This window comes from Alligator mississippiensis, chromosome 15 (genome assembly GCF_030867095.1).
Source record: "Alligator mississippiensis isolate rAllMis1 chromosome 15, rAllMis1, whole genome shotgun sequence".
Classification (NCBI taxonomy): domain Eukaryota; kingdom Metazoa; phylum Chordata; order Crocodylia; family Alligatoridae; genus Alligator; species Alligator mississippiensis.
Window position 1 is genome coordinate 18619019 of NC_081838.1, and position 15524 is coordinate 18634542.

General features: G+C 52.1%; 1 protein-coding gene across 1 annotated transcript; it reads left to right on the forward strand.

Annotated features, from left to right (window-relative positions):
- Positions 1–497: 497 nt before the first annotated feature.
- On the forward strand, positions 498–4678 carry LOC109280589 (uncharacterized). Its single transcript, XM_059718221.1, has 6 exons — positions 498–585; positions 796–1128; positions 1626–1937; positions 2455–2565; positions 3060–3106; positions 4064–4678. Exons 1-6 carry the CDS (start codon positions 549–551, stop codon positions 4124–4126), a joined length of 903 nt encoding a protein of 300 aa, XP_059574204.1. The 5' UTR covers positions 498–548; the 3' UTR covers positions 4127–4678.
- The last annotated feature ends 10846 nt before the right edge of the window (positions 4679–15524 follow it).

Below are 15524 nucleotides of genomic sequence, written 5' to 3' on the forward strand. Positions count from 1 at the left end.
ATATTTGCAACAGGAGAATTGCTGTAATATTTTTCTGTAGTTAAAAAAGGTGTGAAAAGAAAGAGCTGCTTTTTCCAAGGGGGGCTGGAGTCTAGCTAGGAGAGTGTTGAAATGAAAAGGGCTGAGACCACTGTTTTAGTGGGACTATTTTCGCTGTGACAGTCCATCTTCTCGGCCCACAGCCCCGTGTCTCACATCCCCCCAAGTGGATTTCAGTTCCAAGTGCTCTGAAACTACAGATCAGATCAGAGCCAAGGGCATGTCTGCCACTCGCCTTCAAAGGACAAGCTGTGGGGATAGGACACAGCCCCAGTTGGTGGAGACTGTTCCTAAAGATCAGGAGCGGTCAGAAATGACCGGGAACCTCTGGGTTCGGTTCCCCCTGCTCGAGGAAATGTCCCATGTGCAAATACCTCTGCACCTCCATCCCCCCACAGCTCGTCCCCCAGGGAGGAGTTCACTGCCACGTGATGGAGCCCTTTCGCAGGGGAGCAGACAGCGCCTGGAGCTGACTCTGCAGGACTGTCCTTCTTCAGTCCTTTCTCGAGATGCTGGTCGCTGGATGCCTGCTCGTGTCTGCCCTGGGTAAAACCCCTTCAGTATCACAGCATCAAGCCTCTAGAGGAAGCAGCCTGCCCCTGAGCACATCCCTCATTGTGATGGGAGAAAAACTGAGGCAGATGCTAGAGCGAGTCCTGGGGTTTGACTTGCAGGCATCGGTTTAGCTTGATCCCTGCTGGGTTTGTAGGAGGGGACGGGAGGCTGATGACTATAGCACCTGTTCTCTTTCTGCAGCCTTGGGGACACCGTTATCCCTGCACCAGACTCCACCGGTCCTGTTTGCTGAAGTCGGCGGCACTGCAGAGATCCACTGCTCTCCTGGAGAACCAGTGGAGGGAGGGAAAGGCAAATATTACTGGTACCTGAGAAGGGAAGGGAAGGCACCCACCTGTGTCAGGAAATGCCAGGAAGACAAGAACAAAAGCAGGTTTGCCTGCAAGCTTGACAGACACGGCCTGACCCTGGAAATCTCCAGCATCCAGCACAACGACTCTGGTGTTTACTACTGTGCCATTAGGTGGGGCTTTTACCTGACTTTCGGCAAAGGATCCAGGCTGATAGTTGGAGGTAAGGGAAAAAACTTACTCTGAATGCCTGGCAAAGGAGAGACACAGACAGCTTGGAAAGCCCATTTTGCTGGGAAGTGGGACATGGGCTGAAGGAGAGAGAGGTGCTGGGGAGGGAGGTCCTGAAGGTTTCTAGTGCGTGGGTTGGGGGAGAATTAAATTTAAAAGGCTCTTGGTGGCAGAGACGCCTGGGGTTTTCTTTTAAAATCCTCCTTTATTGACTGTCATGGCCACAATGGATCTGAACCCACGGTCTCAAATGTACCTGGCAAACCTGATCCCTTCCATGGGCAGAATTTTATGCTAAGGGTATCCCCTTCTGTGAGCTGTGACCCCCCAGACCTGGGCAGTTATGCCTGGATCCCTGCACAGGATTCAGAGGAGCACACAAGTCTCCCTGGGAGCCCAGTCAGGCCCTCACATCCCCAGGTGGCTGGCAGCCTCGCTGCATGTGAGACATGGGGGGGATCAGTAAATCCTCTGCTCTGTTCTGCTCAGACAGTTACACCCCCAGTGCCTCCGTGCTGCTTCTCGCTGCGTCTCCCCAGGGGACCGATCTCTCGGGGATGGCTGATCTGGCCTGTCTGGTCCGTGGTGTCTCCAACCCAGTGCACATTGCCTGGACTATTTCTGAGGCTTCTCAGGAACAGCAGCTGACCCGGTCAGTGAAGGGAAAGGACGGAGCCTTAATGCTCATTAATCACATCAGCATCCCCGTGGCCACCTGGGCCAGCGCTGCGGCTGTCACCTGTGAGGTCCGGTTCAACTCCTCCGGCAGCAGTGTTCAGAGAAGCGCCTGGTTCAGGAAACGTGAGTGATCGTGTCTTTGGTTGTGGGTCTCAGAGAGACCTCAGACCTCTAGGACAGGCAGGAGACTCCCAGTAAGAGCCACTTGGCTGCAATTAGAAAGGCAAGGAACTGATGGCCACAGGAAACTGGGACTGGGTGGGATATTATGGACAGGTATTTAGAAGTACAAATGGATGGATGGAGGATGGATGGATGGATGGATGGATGGATGGACGGACAGGGATTGTTGATCGGGGCAGATGCAATGTTGCACAGATGAGCCAACAGAGCGTGTGCAGCCAGCATGCTACAAGGGCACTGATAACCATCCTGGCCTGGGGAGGAGCTGTCGGGAGGGGGTTGAAGGTGAAGGGGGAGGCTGAGAGCAGCCAGAGCTGGAGACAACATAAAGTGCTGAGCAAAAGGCAGTGGAGGTGAGGGGTGGGGTATGGACTGAGCTTGCTGTGCCTGGGTGCCGGGCTGCACAGTGCACAGGTATGACTCTCTCACCCTGACGTATCCTCCGCTCTGATTTTAGGCTCCATTCACAAGTGCATCCCTGCCATCGGTGCCCTGGCTGCATTGGGAGCTCTTACTCTGCTGGTGATACCTGTGAGCTGGCTCTGCCTTCGCCGCTCAGGATGTCGAGGTAGCGCCCAGCATGGGGAAGTCACCTTCTTGGGGGTCACACGGACCCTGACAATCCCCCACTGAGCAGCCCTTCCTGTGACTAGGCTGCACCTGCCCAACTCTGTTCCCGGGGGTTTGAGGGGCTGGCCCAGTGACCTGGGCACACACAGGGGCAGGTGGACAGTGTGATTCCCCTGCCATCTATCCTTATTCTGTAGCTAAAGCTGGCTGGGGCCAAGCTGGTCATGGGGTGGTCATATAAAGCATAGTCCAATCCGCCCTCCCACCCCATGGACCTGACTCTGCAATAAAGGCCTTGTCCCTTCCTCCCTGCCCTGCTGTGGACCGAGGCTCCGCTTGGACTCTGGGTGGCACATCTTCCCCTAGGAGCGTGCGCCCATCTGTCTGTACACGGCAGGGCAGAACAGATGCACTGGAGGGTGTTAGTCTGTAATCTCCCTTTGGGGCAATACCGTGAAAATGGGGCCTCACCAGGATCTTTGTTTGCACCAGGTTTTCGGCCCCAGAGCTCGGCCCCTCCAGGCCCCACGGAGACGCAGGTAGGTCCTTTCAGGAGCCAACGGTGTCTTGGTCCCTTCCTGCGCTGGACTGGTCCAGAAAGTGGGAGTAGGGCCTGCTTCTGTGCCCCATCACTGCCCTGTGCCTCAGTTTCCCTGTCTCTACAACAGGGACAGGCTGGTGAATCTGGGGTGGTTTCTCTCCCTTTCCCCAGCAGGACGGGCTCTGGGGCAGAGCCTGCCTCCCCTTCATGACACGTGGCACCCTGATGCATCAAGTCTAAAGAGTTTGCAGGGCAATTTTTAGTTTAGTTGTTTTAGTGCCTTTGACCCTTTGATTACTTTCCTCTTCTCCCAAATTCCCCTGTGGGATTTCATAAGAGCTGCGGGTGCTCCATGATCTACAGCTGTGCTTACTGACTTTTACTGGAGTGGGGGGAGCTGTTTCTCCTAAATTGAGCCTGACAACATGAGGTCAATTTATATGCAAGGGGGACTTGCAATCCAAACAAAAGGTACATTAAAAACTTCAGTGCTTGGATAATCTCTAGACAGAGAACACATGATTGCATTTGAAAGCCTCGTTCAATTTGCAGTGACAGCCTGTCATTCTCCGTGCTCTTGAAGTCAGACTCCAATGAGATAAAACACCCTCCCACACCAAGGCCGAAGCTATAAGAGCCAAGAGGGAATATCTAAAAAGGCCCATGAAAGCCGATCTGGCTGAGATGTTCCCTTCTGTCCCTGCTGGTATCGTTTTGTAGCATGAGGCCCTGCTTTCTCTGTGGGGGGTTCAGGTTCATGGTCTTGTGTTGTGTGAGTGTTGGTGGTAATTTTGCTAAGAGGCAAGACAACGGATTTGTCTGGGATGGTTTGAATAGGGATGATGTTGCCTCAAGCAGGGCTTGGACTAGGTGTGACCTCTGCAGGCCTCTTCCAGCCCCACGTCTCTGGGACCCTATAAGGCAGCATCTGATTTTGCTACTTGTTGTCAAACAGGACGGCATCCTCTATGCCCAGCTGGACCTCGATTCAGGAAGACGTGGCCACCGCAAGCAGTAGCAGCCGGCAAAAAAGACAGCGAGTGGGTGGATCACAAATGGCTTAGTACGGTGGGATCTGAGTGCGGATGTTTGCTCATGTTTTGAATGGGATTGAGCAGCCTGGGAGGTTTGCAGGACTGAGCTGCAATTGGGTTCTGCACCGAGGCTGTGACATGCATAGAAAACCCGGTTTAGTTCAATAACTCCCCCTGGAGATGCTACTTTATTGTCCTGTAATGAGCTGGGTGTGAGGCTGGCTAATTGGATGGTGTTTATAGCATTTCCAACCCCAGCCAGATGCACAAATGCTTTTTCAACTTGAGGAACATGAACCCCTCTCACAGCACTGTCATTGCTGTGGCTAATTGTATTTAAATGGGAGAAGAAATGACAGCATGTGCCCAGCTGCTCTCAATTGTCCTAACTCCATCTACATCAGCCAGGATTTGGCCCTGAGTCTGAAAATACCTTCAGTCACCATCATGTTGTATCTCTAAGCCTCCTCATGGCCTTTCCATGTCGTGACGCGTTACATATTGTATGTGCACATTAAACTGTTACCTAGACCTGCTCTTACTTGGGAGTTTTCTTCATTTCTTAGATCAGGCTGAGATTTCAAAGAGGGGCAGGAATTCTTGTGGGTGATCTCCTTTATTGGACCAACTACATGGTTGGGGTAGCGATAGACAGCTTTCAGGCATCACAGCACCCTTCAACCAGTCCCTGGGAGACAGGCAGACACAGCACGCTTTGAAGCCAGTGAGATTTTAAAGCCATTGCAGAGGTTTTAGCCAGTCATCTGCCATGCCTCATGAGTAGTCTTTATTATAGATTTCATAGATTTCATAGACATTAGGGCTCGAAGGGACCTCGGAAGATCATCGAGTCCAGCCCCCTGCCCAAAGGGCAGGCAGTCAGCTGGGGTCATAGGATCCCAGCAAGAGAAGCATCCAGTTTGCTCTTGAAGGTGTTCAATGTAGGCGCTTGAACAACCTCCGGTGGCAGGCTGTTCCAGACCTTGGGGGCTCGGACAGTAAAGCAATTCTTCCTTATGTCCAGCCTGAAATGGTCTTGTAGTAGTTTATGACTGTTCGACCTAGTCGTCATCCCTTGGGGCGCTCTAGTGAACAAACGTTCCCCCAGATCCTGGTGTTCACCCCTGATAAACTTATAGGTGGCCATCAGATCACCCCTGAGCCTGCGCTTTTCCAGGCTAAAGAGCCCCAGGGCTCTCAGCCTGTCATCGTAGGGTCTGCTTCCCTGACCTCTGATCATGCGCGTGGCTCTTCTCTGGACTCTCTCAAGCTTCTCCACATCCTTTTTGAATTGTGGAGCCCAAAACTGGATGCAGTACTCTAGCTGCGGCCTCACCAAGGCCAAGTACAGGGGGAGAATGACGTCCCGGGATTTGCTTGAGAAGCATCTGTGGACGCAAGCCAGCGTTTTGGTCGCTTTACTAGCCGCAGCATCGCATTGCAGGCTCATGTTCATCTTGTGGTCAATGATGACCCCCAAGTCTCTTTCTTCCATAGTGCTAGCCAGCGTAGCACTGCCGAGCCTATAAGGATGCTGCAGGTTTTTCTTCCCAAGGTGGAGAACCTTGCATTTATCGGCGTTGAACACCATCAGATTCTCGTCCGCCTACTTGCTGAGCCTGTCCAGGTCAGCCTGGATCGCCCGCCTGTCTTCTGGTGTGGATGCTTTGCCCCAAAGTTTGGTGTCATCGGCGAACTTGGCCAGTCCGCTTCTGACTCCAGTGTCCACATCATTAATGAAGATGTTGAACAGTATGGGTCCAAGGACAGAGCCCTGGGGGACCCCACTGGTCACAGGACACCACGATGAGTGACTTCCATCAATTACTACCCTCTGGGTCCGACCACGGAGCCAATTTTCCAGCCAGTGGATCGTGGAGGACCCAAGGCGACAATTGGCCAGTTTCTCCAAGAGGCGATCATGGGAAACCAGATCAAAGGCTTTTTTGAAGTCAAGATATATGACATCAATCTCTTCTCCCTTGTCCAGGTGATAGGTCACCTGGTCGTAGAAGGAAATGAGATTGGTCAAGCAAGACCTACCCGCGACAAACCCGTGCTGGCTATCCCTTAAGATGTTGGCGTCGGCCAGTCCATTAAGGATGGCCTCTTTAATAAACTTTTCTAAGATCTTCCCCGGGATAGAAGTCAGGCTGATGGGCCTATAGTTAGCCGGATCCACTTTCCTCCCTTTCTTGAAGATAGGCACCACGTTGGCCTTCTTCCAGTCTTCAGGCACTACACCAGAGCGCCAAGAGTTTTCAAAGATCCGCGCTAGAGGCTGGGCTATGATGCTCGCCAGCTCCTTGAGTACCCTGGGGTGAAGATTGTCAGGGCCGGCTGACTTGAAGGTATCCAGCTTCTCAAGATGTTCCTTCATGAAGTCAACATTAATGGAGGGCAGGGGATCACCCTCACCCGGACTTCCCTGTCCCGTAGCGGGCATGGGCGTCCCATGGGACTGATGAAAGACCGACGCAAAGTACCTATTGAATAGGTTGGTTTTTTTCCTGGGCGTCAGTTGTCAGTTGCCCCATCTGGTTCAGCAGGGGTCCAATGTTGCCCCTGCTTTTCCTCCGGCTCCCCACATATCTGAAAAAGGACTTTTTATTGTCCTTGATGCTTGAAGCTAGCTGGAGTTCAGTTGCAGCCTTGGCTTTCCTAGTCAGCTCCCTGCAGGACCGGACCAGTGCAGAATAATCCTCCTTGGAGGTGACTCCCATCCTCCATCCTTTGTAGACCTTTCTTTTTAGCCTCAGGAGGTCTGCTAGGTCCCTGGAGAGCCAGGGGGGCTGCTGTGCCCTCTTGCTGCCTTTCCTCCTCATTTGCAAATTTTTAAATATCATTATAAGGTTATTCAAGGCACTTGATATCTCATGCCTGGCTAGTAAGTCCTCACAGCAAAGTTAATCCATGTTAGACCCTTGTTCTGTTTCCAGCCCCATCTGCATATCACATAAAACCTCACTCCTTTGTGCATGATGGTGCTAGTGACAGGCCCTGGTTGGCAAACCTGGGACAGAGCCCTTGTGCACATGACTGGTTGGTTACTAACCGAATCTCTCTGCAGTGTGGACGCAGGCCAGTGCTGCCACTCACCCCTTGATGGCCTCCAGCCCCTTCCTGCAACTCCCCGTGGTCTGTCTCTCAACTTACTCATCTCCCTACTCCATGCATCCAGACCAGGGGTGGGGAAAATGCAGCCCGTGGGCCAGATGCGGCCCAGCAGGCCATTCCATCTGGCCCGCGGGACCCCTAAAAAATTTAGAAAATTAATACTTATCTGCCCCTGGCTGCCTGTCATGTGGCCCTCGAAGGCTTGCCAAAACTCAGTAAGTGGCCCTCCGCCCAAAATAATTCCCTGCCCCTGATCCAGACTTACCTTCCCCACTAGCCACACGTACCATGAGATGACACCTGAATTCCTTTGAGACATGAATCCATTTCATGGAGCAGGAAAGTCTCCCTGGAGAAGTGCTAATCATTGCAGTTAGACTGGACAAAGCCCTGGATGGGGGTACAAACCCTGGTACCACACAGGTTTCTTCATAGGCATAACACATCGATGATGGCATTTGTGCCAATTAAACAGCTTTCCCAGGTAGGGATCCAATGCATAATTACCAGGCAAGTGCTTATAGGTGTGTGACCCCTTGTGCCGTGGTAACTTCACATGACCAATTGCACTACATGCACAACAGTAGTGAAACACCAAGACAAGCCAGAGCAGAGTCAGGGGAGATTTGCACCTTATAGACTGACTACATCAGGGCTCAGCTTCTATAAGCAGTGAGCTGACTTCAGTCAGATCTCACTGAGGGACTGCAGGACCCTGAACTTCTAAACAGAGAGCAGTGATCAGACTACAAGGTCAAGTTGCCTTGGAGAGGGGGTGACACCAGGGAAAGAGAAAAGGTTAAATGAAATCAAATAATGTGGAGAATAAGAATTTAAAAATAAAGATGGAGCTCCCGGTGGTTTGTCTGCATCTCTGTCATTTATTTAATCTTCTGGGCGTTGCTGTCTGCATCAGCTTTAGGCGTCTTGTCCTCCCCAGGAGGAGGTCCCTCCGGGCCAGTCCTGGCAGTGCACCCCTGCACACTAGGGCTGTGCAAAATTTCACCGGCTGTTTTGTTTCAACGCTGCTTGGACTCGCTTCAAGCTTGAAACAGCAAAATCAAAATGAAACGAAGGGCTTCAAAACAGCCTTGAAACAAAATGAGGGCAGTCGAAACATTTCAAAATTTTCGAAAAATTTTGAGTTTTGAAGCTGAAGCTGAAGCTTGGCGTTCTCACTGGTAGGACAGAGGAGAATACCTCCTGTGCTCCTATCTCCCTCAGCACGCCCCACAGAGCATGGTAGTCCATCATCAGGTGATCAGGGCTTCTCCTGGCCTCATCATTAGTACCCACATGTGTAGGACCATGGGGTAGTAATCGGTGGACTGGATCATGGCCTGGATCATCCCCTTCATGTCCCAAATCTTTGCTCCGGGGAGGCAGTACACCTCGCGTGTTGAGGGGTCCTGCCGACAGATGGGGCCCTCTGTACCTCTCAGGATGGAGTCACCTATGATGATCACTCGACGCTTCCTCCTCCGCGTCTGCTTGGCTCCTTCAACCTGTTTGGAGCGTGAAGAGAGTGGAGTTGCCTCCTCACTGGAGGTTTCCTCCTCTCCTTCCTTCTCCTGCAGTGTTGCCAGGGCCTTGTTCCTGTTATCCAGCCGGACTGGAGGAACTGGTACTGCTTCGCTGCGAGCAGCCCTGGTTCTGGTTGTGACTGTCGGCCACTCAGCAGTGGAGGGCACCTCCCGGGGTGCTTCTTCCTTGTGTGCATGGTCCTGCAGGGAAAGGTCTCAGTGTCGTCCTCAGCTAACAGGCAGCCTTCGACACGTGCTTAAAGATAATAACTGAGACCTTTGCTTCTCTCTAAAACCGATCTGTATCTAAACAGAGGAGGATGCAGGTGAAACAACCACCAAACACACGACGCCAAATATAAAGTGACCTCACACAGCCTCACTGACATGGAAAACCTCAGGGCCGCTCGCCTGGGACTTAGTACCACGGCCTCTGTGGTCAGGCTCAGCTCTCTGCATTTGCTGCCTGTTTGACGGCAGGCAGCAGCACCGCTCTCCCCACCCCAACCAGCCACGGGGACTGTTCAGCTGCATGACACAACCCTTCTGGCCCACAGGGGCTGTGACACACACACGTCCATGTGAGATCAAGCTGCCTGTGTTCCCGTCCCTGGTCCTTCCTGTCTCTGCTGCAAATAATCTTGGCTTGTCCATGTCCAGTGGGAGCATCTGTACATGTGACACTGTTTGGGCACCTTGTTTTGTCTCCCATGACACAGCGGAGGCTGCAGGAGAGGGCAGGGACTGCAAGGTGGGCGCTGACCATGAACAAGGGGAGGGACATGTGTTGCTGTGAACTCTTTCTAATAGACATCCTCTGCTCTGCTAGCCTAACAGCTCTGACAGCAGAGCAGAAGAAGGGAACAGGTTCCTCTTCCCAGCACACCCAGCCTCGCTCGGGAGATGAGCTCTAGGTACCTGGTCAAGAACTAGACCCAGATGTTGGTTCTAGGCCCTGGGGTCCCTCCCTGCCCCTTGCTCCAGTGCCCTATCAGGTCCCATTGCACCATGGTTTGAATGAGCCGCACTGGTATCCAGTTTCTATAAACGTAGGGTAGCCTTCATTTGTGCTCTCAGCTGGGTGATCAGACAAGTCACCAGCTGAAACAGCTCAGGGTTAAACACAGATTCAAAGTGTGTTTCAGTTCCTCTCCTTATAGCCATTACAAATGCTTACACCGGCAGGAGTTTGGGGGATGCCAAGCTAAGCTACAGCTAAGCAAAGGCACTGCAAAGGAGCTTGGCAGTAGCCCACATCACTGCACTGGATGAGCTGATAAAAGAGACAGGAGCACAAATGCTGCTTCAGAGGAAGAAACAGGAGATGAGCAGCTGAGGAGGAAAATGATAGGAATTGCTGGTGCAGCAGAGATAACAAGAGGCAGCTGCACTGAGCCTGGGGGAGCTGGAGACAGGGCTGTCCCTAGGAGGAGCCGAATCAGGGCAACTGTCCCAGGCCCTGTGCTTTGGGGGGCCCCACAGAGCCGGGCAGAGCCACATTGCTGCTGGCTTCACATCTGGCTGCTCAGCACCCCTTCCCCCTGCCAAATCTGCTGCCGGCTTACTCGCATCCGCGGGCTGGGCCCCACACAGGCTGATTTGCCCCGGGCCCCACACCCTGCTTGGGTTGTCTCTGGCTGGAGATACCCAGATTCAGAAAGGAGTGAATGGAAAACCCCAACCTCATTGGGCACGGGTTGGAGAAGCCTGTAGTCGGCAGGGCAGGAGCATTTGGTAGCTGACCTCAGCAGCAGTGGAGGGGGCTGCAGTTGGCAAGGGATGTGCAGCAGGTGTCTGTACGTGGGGGAGAGGAGAGAAAAGGGAGAGACAGAAATCAGCTGCACTTACCCTCACATGCAGGATGGTCTCAATGGGATCCTGCATGCTGGGTGTGCTGAGGTGCGTCCAGGGCACTGGGGTGTTGGATGGTATTGGCCATGCACCAGCCCTGGGACACAGGTGTTCAAACAGCATGCAGAGCCTGACAGGCTCAGTCCAGCAATGCTGTCTATGGGACTGAATGGGAACGAATGGGGATTATCCCACATTGAGCAGAGGGCTGGACTAGATGACCTGGTGAGGTCCCCTCCAGCCTGGCTTAACTATGACCTTAGGATCCTGCGTAATGGAGAGCAAGGCAGGGAGCAAAGCGCTGCTCCCACTGCAGCCTGCCCGCAACACAGAGCCCTACGCCAGATCAGCGCCTTCACATCCATCCACCTTGCTCACATTGCAGGAGCGGGGGGACTTTGTTCAGCAGCACCCCCTGAGCTCAGCCCTGCTGCTGCATCCAGGAACATGGGAGCAACACATCAAAAGTGCCTGTTTCAGAAAGGCTTGGGCACGTAGGGACTCTGTCCTACCAACACCCATGAGAGGGCCAGAAGTGGCTTGGTTGTTCAAGGCCCTTGGGTCTCCTGAGGAAAGAAACGGGGCTTTCCAGACTCATCCACCAGGAGCATGCGACTTCCAGGTGCTTTCAAGCACTAAATCGTCTTTAAAAAAAGGCTCTAGGGGCTTGTGTAGACATAATGAGGGGCATGTGTGCACAACACTTTAAAGCGGGTTAAATGCTTTTGTACCATGTCAATGGTGTTGTTGTTAACGCATGACGGTGGCATATTGTGCATTAATTCCAGCCGCTGTAGCACATTCGGTGGTATAATGCGCCTTAAATGACTTTGGGACTCAGCAAACTAAAACGGCTCCAAGGAGCTGTAGTTCAGTGCCCTACAGCCACAGAGCAAAGTACCAGGCTCCATGTGGCTCACGGACTGTGTGGGCAGCCCATGCAGGCAGCCCAGCAGCAGCCCAGGAAGGCAGGCTCCACCTAAGAAAACAAAAAAAAAGCAGCGAGTCTCTTTTTTTTTCCCTCTCCCTGAAGCCTTCCTACCTGCACGAGCTGCATGTGGACCTAGTCCTTCGGTCCGCGGCTGTGGTGCCCCCCAGGGCCGCCCAAGCCGGGTGCTTGCAGGCAGGAGCCACCTGGGGAGGGCCACCTCTGCCATGGAGGGAAGCACCAGCCCCCCTCCCTCACTCAGACCAAGGACCGCTTTGCCCACCGGCAGCTCACCTTCCCCTCCCTACCGCCAGAGACGCAGGTACGACATGGGTGTACACAACACGGGGGTTTCCTTCACCCTAAACTGGATGCCATTCATGAAGGGTGGCATCCAGTTATGGGCGCCACACTCCAAGAGGGATGTGGACAACCTCAAGGGAGTTCAGAGGAGGCCGCTCGTATGGTTAGGGGCCTGCAGGAAAAACTCTATGAGGAGAGATTGATCTCTCTGGATCTCTTCAGCCTCCACAAGAGAAGGCTGAAAAGGGAACTTGTGGCCACCTACAAATTCATCAGGGCAGGCAGTAAGGAATAGGAGATGCTCTGTTTACCCTTGGAGTAACTAGGAACAACGGTCACAAACTGAGGGAGAGCAGATTTAGGCTAGACATCAGGAAGAACTTCGGTACGGGTTGCCAGAATCTGGAATGGGCTTCCCAGGGAGGTGGTGCTCTCCCCTACCTTGGCGGTCTTCAACAGGAGACTGGACATGCACCTGGCCAGGGTCATCTGACCCCAGCGCTCTTCCCTGCCCAGGGAAGGGCTCGGACTGGATGATCTGCTAAGGTCCCTTCCAGCCCAAACATCTACGAATCTATGAATCTAAATTGGAGCAGTGTATTAAAAAACCCACCGCTTCAATTTAGGGTCCCCATTTCCTCTACACATGAAAACAAATGCAAGCCCCAAGCCAGAGAGGCACTTCTGAGCATGTTGCTCTTGTTGCTTGGTTTCTTGCACAGGTCAGAGCTTTGACTCTGACACATCAGACACCACGGACGCCTCTCCCCAAAGAGGCTGCAAACACTCATCTTGAGGAGGCTGGGATTGTACACATAGGAAATAGGGGGCTTGAATGTCTGGAACATGGAGAAGCAGGACTAGCCTTTTAAACACCTAAGACATGATTTAGGAGCATGGGTGCACTCAGAGTCTCTGCGGTTTGGGTTGTTAATGTTGACTTGACATGCGCCAGATCAATGCTCAGGATCGCAATATCGCAGTTAGGCAGGAGGGCATGGTGCAAAATTATATACACACAAAATATTCATGGAAAAATTATTGGTCCGCACACATATCCATACATAAGCATACACTCGGGCAGCTGCGTGTTGGTGCTTGGAGGTACTTGGGGTGCTTGGTGACTAGGAGAGAGAGAGGGATTCTGGGAGCAGAGCAGGGAGTGGAGCCGGGAGCGGGGTGAAGAGCCAGGAGGGGAGGGAAGCTGCAGGCTTAGGCGAGAGAGGACGGGATGGGGATCAGAGGCAGCAGAGAAATGGGTGTTGGAGGCGTCAGAGAAATGGGGGTGTTGGAGGTGGCAGAGAGAGAGAGAGAGAGAGAGAGAAGGGATGAAGATCAGAGGGGCAGGGAGCAGAGATTGGAGCAGGGCTGGGACCTCAGTAAGACCAAATCCAATTCAGGGTTTCAAATAACAGGTTTATTAGACAGAAAAGGGGTAACACAATATTTGGATTGCAAACTATTGGTTTCTGCACACACACTTACACTCACACACTCACGCAATGGTAGCAGGGGAGAAACAGCTTAGTAGAGAGATTGAAGTCAAGGGGTACAGAAACAGAGCTCAGGTCCCTTGTTTGGAGGGAAGATGTGGGTGATAGCTACCTATCCAGGCAGAGATCAATCGTCGATGGCCAGTCGGGGTCTTCTCCAGCAAGACGTTGTCCAGAGGAGGGGGCGCCGGTAGGGCCTGTGAGTGGATAGGTGGCATGTTGTAGTGCTGGTCCGGATGGAGAGGGTGTCCCGAGGAGGTTACACTCTACCACCCCTTTCATAGGGGTGGGCTACCTGTGACTCCAATGGGGAGGATGTGCCCAGTCCTGCTCAGGTGAAGACGTGCAGTTCCAGGTTCCTCATTGTCCGGTGGGATAAAATGGTGGAGTTGCTGGTTTCTATTCTGTTCTTTGTTTCCATATTACTGGTTTCTTGGAGGAACTTTATCTTCCAAATATTGGGTTTTGTCTCTGGTTCTGGGCATAGCTCTGTGGTTTCAGGGAGAGTCAATGCAAGGCCCTGGTAGGGTCATTAAGTTGATGGTCAGGTCATTCAGCAGGAGCTATTTTCAGGCCTGCTACCATTATGTCTCAAGCACACTCATTCACTCTCATTCACCCAGGAACCAATTTACGTGGGAGGGGTAGGTGTGAGTCACAGTTACAACACAATTACAATAGGGTCTGCCCGGGCAGGGGACACAAAATGGAGACTTGACAAGGCAAGATAGAGACTTGACATTACTTTGGCTAACTTACAGACACAGGCCTAAATCATACACTATCAATATAAAACAGTAAAAATCAATACAAACATAATAGGAATACAATATAAACCAATACAAATCAATACCAAAATAACAGGGCACTATTTACAATGATACACGAACAATATAAAAGGTGCTTGTTATAGTAATGGAATACAAGAGCTTATCCTATGTTTTAGCTTAACTATGACTTATCATAAATACTTATAAGGGATAGAGAGGGCAGAGAGAAAATCAGAAACAGTTGGGGAAGGGAATGTATTTTTAAATTAAAGAAAAAAGAAAAACTAGGGTTTTGCTAGCCTAAGACACTATCGCTTTTCTGAGCCAGCCAGTGAGGGGGGATGTTTTGGGGCATGTTAGCTCCTGGTGTAATGAGTGTTAGTATTCACAGGAACTTGATGCAATGGTCAGATGCAGGGAGACATGTTGCAGTTCTGTGCACAGCAAGGCGATGTGACTAAAGGACCACCCCCCTCCTCAGTAGCCACATCCCCGTGAGAGGTGCTCCTCCCCAGAAACAACCAGCCCCGAGCCCTTGCATACAGCCCTGCACTTAGGCGGCAGCCCTTGGGCCAAAGAAGCAGGATACTCATGGCCATCATGTTCCTCGCCAAGTCCCTGCTTGTCTCATCTCTAGGTAAACCTCCCCCATGGCTCTCAGCACTGTGCTCCTGGGATCGTGGATGAAGACATCCTCAGCAGGACACAGATTCCAGCACTGGGCTCTGGGCTGGATTTCAAAGGCTTTTTTGTGGTCTTGGAGGTAGCTATAGAAGGGGTTGTTAGTGTGTTGCTTTAGGGCTGCCTGGAAAGCAGAAGAATCAGCAGCTAATGCCTTCTGGTCCCAAGACATGAGGGGCACCTGTGTCAGCCCGAGACCTGCTGGAAGCTGACAATAGCCCTGTTGTGTTTCCACAGTGTTGGGAGTCCAGTTACATCTGTACCAGCCTCAGCGGTTCCTGTTTGTGGAAGTCGGTGGGACAGCCGAGATCCACTGCTCCTCCAGGAAAGATTTGGATGGGGGAGCAAATGTGCGCTGGTATCTGAGAAGGGCGGGTGAGGCCCCCACACACATGAAAGACTGTACAAATGGTAAAAATGTGAGCAAATTTGCTTGCAAGCATCAGAGATACAGCACAACACTGGAAATCAGGGACATCCAAAGGAATGAGTCTGGCATTTATTACTGTGCACGTGCAGTCACTGGCTCTATGATATTTGGGAACGGAACCACGGTGATCATTGGAGGTAATGACCCATTGCTTCTTTAATTAGAATAGCTGAGTGTCTCATTGCTCACTTCCATTAGAAACCAACAAGAAACCTTAAGAATGTAGAAAAGTAAATTGCTGAAAAGAAGCTGTGTTTTTAGCCAAGTAAAATGTGTTCAGCGTTAG

Excerpts from the sequence above, each read along its gene's own strand:
- LOC109280589 (XM_059718221.1), top strand. The coding sequence starts at position 549 with ATGCTGGTCGCTGGATGCCTGCTCGTGTCTGCCCTGG. Across the intron at positions 1,938-2,454 it reads AAGCGCCTGGTTCAGGAAAC|GCTCCATTCACAAGTGCATC; the intron begins GTGAGTGATCGT and ends CTCTGATTTTAG. Across the intron at positions 3,107-4,063 it reads CAGGCCCCACGGAGACGCAG|GACGGCATCCTCTATGCCCA; the intron begins GTAGGTCCTTTC and ends GTTGTCAAACAG.